The following is a 15,872-nucleotide window of genomic DNA, read 5'->3' as shown; positions in this document are numbered from 1 at the left end:
TTTGGTTGAAATTAAAAAAAAAATGAGTGAATAAATCAATGCATGGACGACTAATGCATTCACTGTTTTAAAAAGACAAAGTGAAGGCATTCTTAAAAAATTGGAGCTTTGGAAATCAAAATCACAAAAAAATAGGTTTGCCATATTTCCACTTTTAAATTTCTGTGCCAGATATATTTAAGCAAACATAAATCTATTTACTGTATTGAATATTTTAAATATGTGGTTGTGCGTTGCAATTTGATGTGATACTTTTTTTATTTTTGTATTAGTACATTGTTGACTATTTAAAAAGGTGTCCGTATTATTTTTTAATGAAATAAAGGGGGGGAGGCGCCACGATTAGATTTTTTTAAAAGGGAGCGTAGTGACACAAAGTTTGAAAACCACTGATCTAAACTCATCTCACACAATTATTGTACTATCCGAATAAATTTGTTTTAATACAGATATTGTATGCCTAATTATTTAATATTACTATCACTCAACATTACTAACACCAATTTCTTAGATACGTAAATTTCAGAGAGATGCAGATTAACACTAGCAAGACAAATTTATTTCACCATCCATAAGTAGGAAAAAATCTTTATGAGTAAAAATATTTACTATTTTTTTTTATTTACAGTATTTAAAGATGCCTGAAAGATAGTCAGTTAAATAATGCGACGAATTGTATCCACTCTCCGTATACCATGAAATAATGGAGTCTCAGTTTTTGTTACAAGCCCACTGAATATAATTTTCTAAAAACAGTAATGCAGTATAATATCGAAGTCGAGAATTAATAGTTTTGCTAACAATACACAACTGAATAATTTACATGAAAATGATTCTAACCATTTCGGAATTCATTTAAGTTTTCTTGCATGTCTAATGCTCATATCATCAAAACGGTGTCGAGGACTTTAAAAATATCTTCATGCTTTCTTTAATCACTCCTTGTAAATCTGTACACGTGTTCTAACTTTAAGGGCACGTGTGATGATAAATGATTGCCTATTTATAAAGTCAAAACTAGTTTTCTTAATCAAGAATAAAGTATATCAGTGTAGTTGTAATATTCATCATTTTTATTCAGGGGCTTTCGTGAAAAATAATTTGCAACCTAGCTGTAACTACTGATAATGATAATGGACAATTTAAGATTCTTAAAGGAAATTGAGACAATAAATACATTTTCACGTCATTAAATAGTTGTATTTTTTAAATTATCTTATGATAGTTTGGAGTGAGGAGTGTATACGGAGATGAGGATTACTAATGATGATGAGCGGAGTATGAAAACTTGTAGTTTCTGGTGGAGATGATTTATCAATATATTCTGGAATAGAAGATTTATTTCCAGAGTGACAAGTATAGTTTACATAGGTACAATGAAGACAATAATATAATATATGAAATTTGGAAAGATAATATGTTAGTAGCCCGAGGCTTGGCGATACTGAGTGATTTATATTGAGTGACTGTTACACGATCAAGATAAAAGCGAAGTGAGGTATGCATTCAATTGTTGTGGTCTATTTATTGAATCCCTCACGATTGAATAATGCTGACACTGAGTATCCCATGCCTTTGCTGAGAAATGCATTTTAACATAATAAATATTAATAAATATTTCTAAGCTAAAAGTTCTTATCTATAATAATTGGTAATTAGATTCGTGTGAAATTTGTATGCTAAAAATGTTTGTACTAAGCAATCTTTTCTCCGTCAACGTTTCTTACTGAGTAAGGACTTCCGATACGCTGACGGCCTGTGATTTTTTTTTTTTTTAATAATCTTTCCGCGATCGATTTGTATGTCACGGATTTTGTTAACAATGCTTATTCTCCAGGGATCACTGATCGCCACAATAGTGATAATGATATAAAATAAATATAAAATATAAAAAGCCTTTTTATTTCTTACAAACAAAAGTAAATGACATTTAAATGACTATATCTAATGAATATATATATAACCTATGAATATATCTATTATTTATATATATCTATCTATGGTTGTATTATCTACTTATTTTCTAGTTTATATAATATTAATTATTATAATTTATTTTATATTTTTGTATAATATATATTAAGATTTTTTATTTTGTATAATATAATACTATTAGATAATGTTTATAAATTAAACAATGATACGTAATTAGTTTGTTTGGTTTGTAAGAACCCCTCTTCGGGTGAAGGCCTCTTCCAAAGAGTCCCACTGGACTCTGATGATAATTATATATAAATGTTAATATAGTGTTCACAATAACGGTGAGAATATTATTAATAACAATAAATATAATACATAAATATAATTAAAGTATTGAAAATTATTGAAAATTAATTAAATATAAATATAATACTTAAATATAAATAACAATATTATGTTCACAATAACGGTGCGTGGTGTACAAAAAAAACAGATTTAAAAATATCGCATTTTAAATCAAACTCAAAATAATTGAGATTATACATAGATCTACATATAAAAATGACTTTTCGTGAATAATTCAGTCATCATTTACTTAGTAAAGTTTCATTTAAAGAATGATAAAATTTTAATTTAATTCTATAGGATATATTGTTTTCAATCGGTAGCTATTTCGGTTATACCGCCATTATCAAGACTACAAAAATAAACCACTTGTCTACGCTTAAGTATAAAACTCCCAGAATGAGACAACATGACCTCTTTCCTCCATTTTGGCACTATTCAAGAATTATATCGACTTAATTCTTTTTTCTTGGTTGATATTTACACTAAAATCATGTTGGTTGAAATACAAAAAAAAATCGATGTGTGTAACTTATCTACGCGCGTTAGATGTTATACTTCTTTGACGTAACAAAACAAAAACAAAACTTGTGATAAACTAGATTCTTTGACTAGCTCTTAATTATCTTGTTAAATTACACAATCAAGAAAAAGGACCACTTTTTGGAACGCCGTTGGTTTATTTCTATACACTTTAACTTATATTACTAAATTATATAATGGTTTCTCGTTGTTTTTATTTTTAAACTACCAATTGTCTGACGTTTAATCGTTTGTTTGTGTAAGGAATTGCAAATAGCCGACGATAATAAATTCGCTGCCTAGGCAACAGAACAATTCTAAACTATAATATTATACTGTATAATCGTCTCGATTGCAGTATCATACTGTGGCGTACAATCTATCAAACAATCTATCGAACAATCAGTGGTTGAATACAATCGAGTGCGTTTTTTTTCGTGTGAAAAAATTAATTATGTGTTACATGTTATACCCCGAAAATACACTCTGATTTTATTTCCCAAATGCGCCAAAAGAAGTATAATTTCAAAAACATGAATCCCTAAAATACTAGGTAGTTTATACTTTTTGAAATAAATTCTGTTTAAAATTTTCACAGAAGGAACATAAATTATTGCAATATCGATTCAACTGTTTTCTGCAGTATTCATGTGTATCAAACGAACATGTCGTGTTCTTATTTCAAAATTAGAATGCGACATCTTTTGTATCGCATTTTGTTTTGGCGCGCATTGCATTGTCTTGCACAGAGTTTGGAATAGTTTTTGAAATTCTTGGTGTAAATCTAGCATGCGCTTTTGTGGAACCGCACTACTTGCGAAAGCCTTAGCGGAAGTGATATGAGACAGTGTATCACCGTGGATTTTCGCCCCGCCATTACATTATTTCTAGGCGACCCAGTTTTATGAAAAGTTAAATGTTCCATGTTTGCGGTCATGTTACAAATTTTAATAATTAAGGGCATTCAATCTGGCTATGGGATCATTCGTCATTGTTTACTAACATTTACCGAGCGATGTATCAAACTTCAGCCAGTTACTCCAACATAATATGAGATATGAAAATTCTAATGGATTTAAGTTTTGTACTATTCCATTTAAGTCGTTTTTTGCGACCTGAGTTTCACCTTTCAGCATCTTCAGGCGCCGTGTACACTCACCAAAGAACGTGTACACTGACAACGAACACTCTTAACTCTAGCTTATATAATTCGGTTGAGGAAGTCCATTTCTCGTAAAAACAAAAATTTCTTAATACAACCTTCACCCTCTGAAGAGCCATAATATGGTCTTCTTAGGATCTAACATGGTTAAAAAAAAAGTTAAATTATTTCAAAACTTTGTAAGCGTCATCGATATACAGTCGAACTTGGTTATTACGAAGAAGATGGGACCGACTGAATTTGATCGTTATAAGCATTACTCATTACATCGTTATACAACATTTTTCGCGTCACGTTCTATTTAAGCATAGAATATAAAACATCTGAAAACCATCGTAAAAATACCCGAAAAAATCATGGCATTCATAAACTACAAAATAAATTGTTTATTGTAATGAAGTTCTGAGCTGCCGGCGCTGGTAGGTACACTGACTTCACAAAGCTTGGATTTTTTACATGCAATTTCAACCATATGCGTGGATACTTTTTGAAGTTATACTTATTTTGGCACGTTTAAGAAAGCAGATCAGAGTGTATTTTTGGCGTGTGACGAAGTTGCGCGCGCCGATGCAACACATAATTTATTATTATGATTATATTCATTTCGGTTTCAAGAGTACATGCGCATGCGTACAGTGTCATTTAGTTAGTCTTTCAATACAACCAAGTAAACAGCATGTCTTATAAACATAACCAATATGTTCACACAATTAATTTATATTCATTAAACTATATTTATATTGGAGAGTATATTTATTTTTCATTGTAAAGATTGTGTATCAAGATTTGAGACTATATTTATGTAAGTATTATTTATGACTAAAATTATATATCAATAAATAAATAAATTTTGTGAATGTTGAGTTGGTAAATAATTCAAAAAATATATTAAAATTTGATTTTTTATTAATTCATCATCGGCACTTCTGAATCGATTATAACCGGTTTATGGCAAAGATAAGTTTTGGTCCAATACAATAATTAAATTATAATTACCATGTGCTATATGAGACACAGATGAATCACTTACGTTTTCATCAACCTAAAGTTTAGTTAACTGCCCGGTCGGATTTTATTACTTACGGTCGAAAATGTTGTTTTTAAACGATCGACACATTAACAGTTTTGCTCGGTATACTCTAAAAGTAGCTCGTTATAAAAGTGAATAAATGTATGGAGAAAATCATAAACTAAAATGTCAGCGAATGTTCCCTCATTACATCCGAGATCTCGCTATTTCCGTGACCGTAATAACCAAGTTCGACTGTATATTTTTAGAAAGGTTGCATACTAATTCTGTAAAATTGTCAATTATTAATGCAGTATTTTAACCGTGTTTTTACTTTACTCAAATGCGATTTGCTATCCAATTGGCATGTGATAAATCAAAGCAATAATAGTCTCGATTCGTGTACTGTGTACGTTCGTAATTCAAAATAATTGTTTACTGTAATAAAATGAGCGATTATAAATGTGTATTGCTTTTAAATATCCATTTCAAGTTCACTGAAACAGAATATAAAAATAAAATTTTAATCCATGAATTATTCATTTTAATGCGACTTATATTTGGATCGTCCCATTGGGAGCAACAAAATTGTTAGCGTTATAATTCTTAAGCATGCAAATAAAACTGTCCGCGAATAGCTTTGAATACGAATTATTAAATTTGCTTTTAGCGACAAAAGAAGGGATTTTACGCTATGTAAACATGCTTGCGTTACCAACCAACTGAAAACTTTACAACTTACTATTATTTGTTAGTCTCAAATCAGAACCGATTCTGATTGGACGCATACCGAAAATGCTATTAAATATACATTTCGTATGAAACTAACGTAAAACATAAAAAATAACGACACATCGTTAGTGTACCTGCAAAACGACTTAATTTTCTTTGATTTAGTTTTAAAATACACTTTAAAAGTTTTAATTAATTTGTGTATACCTAAACACGTAAAATATATTTTTTTGTATTGAGTATTATTTCCGATAATAATACTAGAATCTTTTTCAAATATTCTTAATCAAATCATAATATGATATTGCAACGCAATAATGAATTATTAACGGTCTTCTGGTAATCTAGCTATTTTTCTCAACGTAAAATATAAGTTACGCTTCTTAGTAAAGTGGCAATATATTTACTAAAATATGCTTAATTAATATTGTACGTGAATCGTAGTAATATACATTAGTGAATAAAAATGTCAGTTGCAATACCGCCTATTGACTTGGAAAATGTAATTATTTTAAATATATTATTTTATAAAACAACTATGATTAAATCAAATAATAATGTGAGAATATAATATACTTACACCATTTTGTTTAAATCTACGTAGCTTGTCGTAGAGATTAGTTTCAACATTTTGAATCAAGTTTAGGTAGTTATTTTATAATAAATATGAATCCAAAATAGTGGAATTTCAGGTACTGGTAAATTTTTACAAGACAACTGAAACATACTTTAGTAAAACAAAGTTATACGTTTATACATTACTATGAATAGATAATAGTGTACCAATATATAACTTTTTATTAAAATCACTTAGTGAGAGTAATTGTTCCTAATTAATTATTCATAAAATAATATACGTCATAATAAATATTCAAAGTTCAAAGTGTGCAATATCTCACTTTAAACAATACAATAAAAAAAAACTTCCAATAAACAAAATAATTTATAAATGAAAAGGAAACATAATCTAAGATTCTCGATGTTTCAATTTCTTTTTTATGCATGCATAGGACAACAAATTCAAGAAGACTGCCAGCAAAGCCGGTGGACTTGGTGAAACTGACGAAGTACCTGATGCCTTGAAGGTGAAACCACTTCTAAAACCGGATGATCAAGAAAACCTTACTGAGTCTGTAAGTCAAATAATATTTAAATATCATCTATCTTATCTTGATAAACAAAGTTTTGATGTATTTATTTGTTTCTTATCCTATAATATTACTTGTAAATACAAATTGACACTTAATTTTTTGTAGGAATAATTACAAATATTGAGCCCCTTTGCACCAGTCATGCAAGAGCCCCCTTAGCATACAAAAAAAATATCTAAAATCAATTTGAAGAGTTTTTTAGGTTTCCTTTCAGTTTTTTTTTAAATTTCTTTTTCTTTGATTTATTTTTAAGCTACATTTTTATAAAAGGCGTAATATAATCATTAACAAGTATCAGACTGAGTTTTAAGGTTCCTTTTCGTGCTGGGCTCCAACCTTTTTATACTCGATGCTACGTAATTTTTAAATCATGGTATATTTTTAAAATCATGAGTTATGCATGTACAATTATTGCAATAAAATGATTTTTTACCAGTTTGGGTTATTTTATATATTTTTAAGCATATTTGAATAGAATTTTTACCGTATTATGTGATAAAATGCTGTACTAACAAACATCGTATCCTTAAGAGAAAATTCATTTAAATATAATTTTAAGCGGGGAAAGGGAGCGGCAGTCCAAAAATTTTTGGGAAACTCTCCTATAGACCATGTAAATTTATTACAATCATCACTAAATCGTCTCAAATTTTTACCTTCACAGCATAAGGCATGTTTATTCACTTTTCCATATCGTGCAAGGATGGCCAATAATTTTGAGAGGTCTGGATTAGATCTGAAAACGTGATTTCCCATGTAAATCTAAAAGTCTTGAAAACACCTCTAATATGATACGAGTATTAACTTTTCTTAACAAAGAACGGAAACGTAATAAAAACTTTATTATAATCATGTGACAAAATACTTTCAAAGCATTTAAATTAAATATTGTGTTTGTGATAGTACGATTGTAAAGTTCTAGGTAGCCCACTATTATTTTAATATTTTTCGGATCACTAATTGGATAGATGATTAATTGTAAACGTGTTGCGAAATTCGGTTCGAAGACTATGAAAACTGGGTAATAGTTTTGGATGTTTTCATTAATGTTTTTGATTCACCGAAAAATTCGTAAAATAGATTTTCTACTTTGGTAAATTTGAGATTCACCCAAAATACTCAAATGAAAATAAGGTTTTCATCTGAAACTTCTTTGGTTGGATAACTAGCGTCGTATTGGAAAGCTGAAATTTTACTTTTACACTAGCGTCACGTGAAAAAAAATGGAAACACCGTATAAGCATTAGTGGAATGACTAAAGTTGTATGTTAATGGTACCTAATAATATAGTTCGATAGCACACGATAGGCTTTTTATATTTCAATAAGAAAAAGTAATCTATAATCTATGAAAAGCAATAATCTTTGTGAAAAAAAATATAAATTATACAGCTATGAATATCTAAAATTACGATATAATATTATTTTAGTTTTCATTCGTTATGAGTGTGTGTGAGATATAATTAAAAAGATAACTCAGGATAATCATCACACGTGTATCTGATTATGAAAATTGTAACCATTAAATTCATCATATTCAATTATGCACAATATAATATATCGTCGTGTCTTTTTTAGAACCACGTATCTCAAAAATACAACTTTTCAGGAGAGGCAAAACAAAACTTTTTAATTCAGAAATATTTTTTTTCTATGAAATAGGTACCCCATGTTTTTATGAAAAAATGTTACACGTTGACAGATCAGTCATGTTGTCGAAGATATCATTCCGCAACATTACTGCAGTAAACACGTATCTTAACTTGCGAGAAAAAAATCTTAGTACCTATAATCATTGGTCTGAGTGCGATATTCTGTATACTCACAAACACGTATCTCAAGATACGAGTTTATAATATTTATATACATAATATCGAGGGTATACTGACAGAACGCATTATTTCAGTTTTTGCTGTTTTTCTGTTTTAAATGCCAAAATGTATACAATTTTACGCTCTACGTCCTGGTAAAACGCAAAAAGGCATAGGAAATAATGGTGAGAAAATAGAAACATTATTAAATCATATTGTTATTTTTTTATTCTGATAGAAAGCATGATAATGACCTAATGCGTTCTGCGTATACAAAATACAGGACTTGTAACATGTCGTACATTGTGTTTGCCATAAAGGTTAGTCTTTATAATGTAGAAAAAATGTTTTTAAATCATAAGAAAATCTACGTGGGAGAACGCTTTGAAAAAAAAATTAAAGTCCTTTTTGCGATTGTCTCAGAACTTGTTTTAATGAGTTAATGCTTTCTGTCAGTATACCCTCGATATAGTCTTTTATTGTGATATGAGTTTTTTGTAATTGCTTAAATCTATTATATTATTAAGTATATTTTATATATATTAGTGGAATGTGTATATTCTGCATTTTTAACCAAATTACTCAAAATTGACAAAAAAATGAGACACGTGTTTGAGGAAAAGACGCAACGATATGGAATATTAAATACTAATGTGTCCAAACATTGAAAATTTTAAAGCTTAACAGCTTCAGCACTCACCCGGAAAGTGAAAGATAATAGTTGTAATCTCATTTGATAGAGTAGGAGCAGCTCTCGTGATTCCAGAAGTAGGAATCAACAATAGCTGGAACTTAAGCCCAGCAATACCGATAATGACTGCGGAGCTGATCGCGATAAACGAGGCAATGAATTAATATAAATTGATCGATTGTTTCTCTGCGCAACCCACTGTCATATTTAGAGACTTCTAAAACGCCTTACAACACCTTACCGCAGCTACTCGCTCACATAACTGTAAAAGCATAGCATACCACATCCTTGACCAGATCGAAGCCAAGAGGAATAAAGGGGGAGAGCTATGCCTTCAATGGATCCAATCGCACATGGGTATTGAGAGCAATGAAAGAGCGGATGATCTGGCAAATAAAGCTGGTCAATCAGGGATGCCCTATCAATGAGTACCAGAAAACCTGGACTTGAATGAGGCCATAAAGAAAATGTGTCAAAGCATGTGGATAGATTTTTACCACAGGGCATCCCTAGAAAAGGGGAAATGGAATAAGTCCATTCTACCATCCCCACGTTTGTTGCCCTAGTTTGTAGTCTTCTTTGAAGAGAAATGAGCTTACGCTGATACTGAGGCTAAGAAGAGAGCGCACAATGGGTAAAAGATTTGATGTCCTCATGGGAAGAAGCGATTCGCAGTTCTGCGATGAATGTGGTAAATTTGTACATATAGTAGTACAATGCCCTAAATAGGAACGAGACAGAGTACAGCTGCGAATTGCGGATATCTTTGAGAATGTCAACAAATTGAAAGGTGCCCTGGCGGTGGGTAAGATGGACGAGCTTGGCAAAATTATAAATTCTTTAACAGAATTGGAGTGAGGACCTGATCGGCGGATTCTCTTCTAATGAGAAGAGGCGATATGATAGCGAGTCACAGTCAAAGCCTCGGTAAATCATAAAAATAAAAAAAATCTCATTTGATTCAATTTTTTATGATTTTATATAATTTTTCAAAATTATGTTTTTTTCTATAATAAAGAATATAACATTATTCAAATCTAGTATGTATTCGAATTAAAAATAGTTACTAAAAACACTGACAAATATAAAATATTTTACGTTTTTTTCATGTAATTGGTGGATCTTTTGTTGAGAAAACAGTTATTTAGAATTATTTAAAATCGTATATTACTCTCGGATCGTTTTTATTCTAAATTCTTAAATATTTAAATACTTATAGAAGAGTCGCAGTAAATAGGTACTTGAAATACGTTGATTAATAATATTAGGTAATATTATTATGTTTTGTAGGAGTTACAGGAGGAAATATGTCGCGTATTGACAACTATCGACCCGATGAACATGGCCAACGAAGTGATCTACAGCTTTTCGTGCGGAGAATTCGTACCGAAGCCACCAGAATCATCTGGAAGGACTTACGTCTTGTACAATCTCCCGGGCACGGCCATCAAGAGGGATTCCCAAGAAGCTAAAGCTCAGATAGCGGCTGGATATGGTAAGAATGTTCGATAATCAGTAGTTAGTCGAAACAAATAGACTACTATATATTTTATGTTATTTTTTATGTTATTTTTTATGCTTTTATTTTAAGCATTTTTTTTCAAGGAAATTAATTTTAAAAATATGTTAGAAAATTACGAGTAATATCCATAAAATATATTGTTATTTTCATTTAACATTATGTGTTAAAGAATTATTTTGTCAGTATTGTAATGTTTTGTTTCTTAAAGGTTGCGTAAACTTGGACGAATCTGGTCCAAAGAAGACTAAGGCAAAGAAAAGTTCAGAAGAAGAAGAGGAGGAAGAGGAAGAAGAAGGAGCTGGTGATGAGGAACAAGCTACTGAAGGTCAAAAAAATTTACATAATTTTTATTATAAACGAAAATAATTACTTTTAGGTTAAATTATCTCAAAGAATTTAATCATTTAATTTTTAATTATACATTATTCGGAAATGCCTCAGTAATTTTGAAAATCTGAGGTGTTTCCGAATTATGTATGTCCAAGAAATAATAGTAAGTACCTACTTTGATAAATCTTGTCGATTATTCGTTGAATAAAAAAAAAGTTTATCCATCGCTTATAGCCTCGTGCATGGATTTACTGGCGGTATCTAAGCACGTATTATCCTGCATGTTGCAAGACTGCACAGACTGGTATTTGACAAAACAAAATGCGGTGTATTTATTTTGACACTAATAGTACTTATTAATTATTAACAATGAATGGTAATTCTGTTCAGAAGAGGCCGATGATGATGACGGTCGCGACCAAGAAGAAAAGGAGACATCAGGCGAGGAAGCGACGGTGGGTGGCGGAGGATCTGGCGAAGAGGTGGACGACGGTGGGGGCGCTCATGAAGCAGAGGATCCCGTTATCATCCTGCCTAAGGAGAGAAAGTTGGCGAATCAATTCAACTTTTGCGAAAGGGCTGCTCTAACGGCGAGCTTTACTAGCAGAGTATGTACTTACTTATTTACATGTTAACATTGAATAAATGAGTAAAATCCCTTGTAGTAAATGTCATTTGGATAATGTGATGCAAGTCATAACGAGTATCCTCTTGCTTGACGATATTCAAAATTATTAAATAACAATATTTGCTGATAGAATCGGTGAGAAACATGTATCAGTTAGGTACGTACTTAAATAGCACAATATGTTGACATTGCGTTACATAGGGCGCGCTACCTGAGGGGTTCGTAGAGACCAACCCGACATTCCTATCATACGAGTAACAAAAATACACGTCTAAAAATTTATTATTGGTCTATACATAATATTTCATTACATGATTAAATTTACTACTTAATTAATTTTATACATAATATCAACCCGTCGCTATTTTATATACCTAGATAATATATATATTATTATTATGAAATAAAGCAATTGTTGTAAATTATGTAATAACATAATGTTGGTTACGCGGTAATAAAACAACTACAGTACACTCTTAGTAATCCGCCGCTCGATTATCCGACAACTACTATAATCCGCCGTTAAGCCTCAAAGACATTGAGCTACTTTACAAGCTGTGAATTTAAAAGCGGGCGAGTCAGTTAGTGCGATTGTTATGATGACACACAAAACTTTCCACTCGCTCAGAAGCCAACAAGCTAGCGAGTTGAAACCGTCATTTTTGGTACTATTTTGAAAAACAACCATATTATTGTAAGTATCTTGGTAGATGGTGTATAATATGATAAAGTAAGTAGGAATAATTGAATAGTGAATGATTAAGCCCCACCACCTTAAACATGATAGAGCCGCCACTGATTGCATAGGTACTCAATCTATAAACGAGATAAATTTCTAACGCATCTATTGACTTATTTTATTTAAGTAGTATTATATTTTACTCTCCCTAATCACCCTCGTGACCGAGGACTGGGATGATTCCGAAATAGATAATATGGAATGCTGAATCAGCTTTCTCAAACTTTGCTATCCTTTGCAAGTTTCGTGATGGATATTATAGATTTACCTGACACATTCTCCAAAACATCAACGGCAAGAGTGTATTCCGAAAATCGCATAATTCGATGCAGACACACGGGAGATGTTATGCAAATCTCACTTTATTAAGGCATTCGTTCTGTATTCCATTCAGAACACCCTAAGCAACTATCACTAGCAGCACATTTCAAATATATATACATATAAATCTACATTAACTTGACTCATAATATCTAGGATTCCACCCCATAAATAAAAATGATTAGTAAATTTTACATAAATATTTTTTTCCATATTTATTCACTCCGTAAATTAATATAGCATGGTGGCGCTATTAGCGGTAGACTGTAATTTGAGGGTAATGCTGATTTGGTGGATTACGGATCTAGGGGGGGTTTACATAGGATGGCAGACACTGACCGTTATGTTGAGAGGGCTGGCGCGCGCTGGGACCGGTTTGGCGTTCACGCACTCACGCACTGGCAAACGGACAGTACACTTTTGATGGATGATATATTATAAGGTTGATCAATGATGCTAATAGGTTCAGGATGGGTGATATAGACGTGACGTTTACTCAAACCCCAACAGATTTAGTGCAACGAAAGTCGAATAGATACGTTTTCTATTAGTCACGCTGTAGTTAGCGACGGTAAAGCTATACAAGCTTGCCCACACCCGCTTTCTGGATATGACAATATCAGAATCATGGTCGCCTGATGACCAGTAAATGCTCGTCGCTCGGTCTTGTGATAATAAGAAATAAGGGATTTGGAAGTAGGTGGGAAGAAAAGAATGTGGTCTAGCATATTTGGCCCTTAATAGGTCAATAATTATTATAAAGCAATCATTATTCGTAGGATGTTTATTACACTTGAATGGTCAAAGACATAGCTTATAATGAGTATCTTTAGAATTATCTTCAAATGTGTTAATCTTACCCATTTTTTGAATAATAAAATTCCTAAGTCTTGTCAAATTTGGGATCACAGACATTATTAATATAATTTTTTATCGTAAATATTTCACTATAATAATGTCGATATAAATTATACTAATGGTTTTATAAATACGTTTAAAAATTAATAAATGTAAAGAATCTTAACACCACTGCACATTAATGTACTGAAATATGACTATATTCTAATACATTAGTGAGACAGGTTTAAAAGAATACTATTTTATGTAATAAAAATACTTTATGCAGTCATCAAATGTTTAAAATAAATATAAAGGATAATAAGACTTCAAAATTATATAAATTGATTATCTACAACGTTTAAGGTATGTCCAGGATCATGCTTTGAAAATAGAAAAAAAGCTCCATTTTGACCTACGCTGAGCATATCCCCCCTTAAAGAAGGCACGATTCTGTTCGGCCTGAAGAAGATATTTACTGGGTTAAAACTCATTTGACACAGATCTGTACAACCTACAACTCAATTATAGAGAAATTTAGACAATATTAAAAAATACACCTCTAAAATGTACCCTTGATGACAATATAAACCATAATACTAATTTACTTTTATGACAACACAAATAATAATTAATTTGTCCTTAATATTTTTTGACAGACGTTTCGAATCATTGCCCTTTGTACATTAAAATGTTTGTTTCGTTATTTATTTTCAAAGGCAAATCCTTCTGATGGCTTTAAAATGCTTTTGACAGATCGCGTGACATTTAGAAGTTATCTATTCATAATAAAATAGTAATAAATAAACAATATGTAGGTAAACAAACAATATATCGATTGAAAATAAACCAAAGACTATTTTTAGCTTAATTATTTTTTAACTGTCCATACTTTATTTTTATGTTATTTTTCGTTTTTGTGTCGAACCTATCTCGATTTAATTAATTTGGCTATTAATGGTCTATAAACCTGTGTCATGGGTATTTCGGGTATTGAAAATGAGATTGGCACTTTAAAATAAATATTCGTCTGTGAATGGTTAGTGTAATAAGTATTAAATATATCTAGTATATTCACACAACATAATTTAATGAAATAATATGTATATTATATACATTGCTATAATCACTTTATTAAATTTCAACACACGTTTAACATTAATTCCACATTATTACAAAAATATCAAGATAGGTTTCACCCAAAGAACAGATTAATAAAGAGAATTCCGAGAGGCTATACCCCAATACACTACATTTTGACGCAGGGTTTTGAATGTGTGAGTGTTCTACGAAAATGAACCACACATTATACACGTGCAATAGTGTGTGTTGCAACCTTCAAATACACCAGTATTGAATGAGTGTCAGTGCATAAATCAAGAGCAGTTGTCAGAATTAGGGATTGCAATACCGAATGAAAATGTCAATACCGGTTTTTCGGTATTTCTTATTGAAAGCCGGTATTACTTAAACAGAAGTAGGTGCTTATCAATAAATATAGCTATTAAAATATTTTTAAAATATTATTTTATAGCAAAAACCTACATACTTACATAATTATTGTAGAACTAGTGATTTTTACGAATACTTTGAATATATTGATAATTTTAACTAAAGCCCTCAAAAGTTCATCAAGTGTAAATAAGTCCCGGCTGCATGAAAAGCTTCTTAAATTCGACGCTTGTACAGTCATCAATAATCATAGAATAATTGACCATTTTTGTCACGAATGTTTTCTATTTTGAAATAATATTATGATAATTCATAGCGACAATTACTTATATAAATATATTTGATGAAATTAGTTTTATTATTTTTTCACCTCTGTTGGATTCACTCAATATATTTGCATTTTAGCAGCACATAACTTATAATTCATTTTCAAAAACATAAACGAGTGTGCTTTCTTAATACCTAAAATTCCGGTATTTTGGATTTTTAAAACCGGTATTTCGGCATTGATTAATACCGAAATACCGGTATTGCAATCCCTAGTCAGAATGAACGACATGCATATTCTTAACACGTGTTGTGTTTATGTTTATCCCATATTTTTCCACACTCGAGATCGGTTGCCTGTTACTCCACACCCGTTAGGTATTTCAGTCTCCATTATTTCTGTGTTCCCTGGTTTCACCCGCTTGGCAAAAGAT

The 15,872-nt window shown here is 31.0% G+C and overlaps 1 protein-coding gene across 1 annotated transcript in view; it reads left to right on the top strand.

The window, feature by feature from the left end:
• Nucleotides 1-5,711: 5,711 nt before the first annotated feature.
• Nucleotides 5,712-15,872, top strand: part of LOC147074493 (dynein axonemal intermediate chain 1) — a 30,517-nt gene continuing 20,356 nt past the window's right edge. The window contains exons 1-5 of the mRNA XM_085943819.1: nt 5,712-6,192; nt 6,701-6,823; nt 10,633-10,837; nt 11,073-11,189; nt 11,585-11,802. Coding sequence (XP_085799945.1) covers nt 6,157-6,192; nt 6,701-6,823; nt 10,633-10,837; nt 11,073-11,189; nt 11,585-11,802 — 699 coding nt within the window. The 5' untranslated portion in view covers nt 5,712-6,156. The remainder of the gene's footprint in view (nt 6,193-6,700; nt 6,824-10,632; nt 10,838-11,072; nt 11,190-11,584; nt 11,803-15,872) is intronic.

This window comes from Rhyacophila brunnea, unplaced genomic scaffold (genome assembly GCF_057557595.1).
Source record: "Rhyacophila brunnea isolate RB1 unplaced genomic scaffold, BYU_Rbru_1.0 scaffold_16, whole genome shotgun sequence".
Classification (NCBI taxonomy): Eukaryota; Metazoa; Arthropoda; class Insecta; order Trichoptera; family Rhyacophilidae; genus Rhyacophila; species Rhyacophila brunnea.
This window is presented reverse-complemented; position numbering and strand designations above follow the sequence as displayed.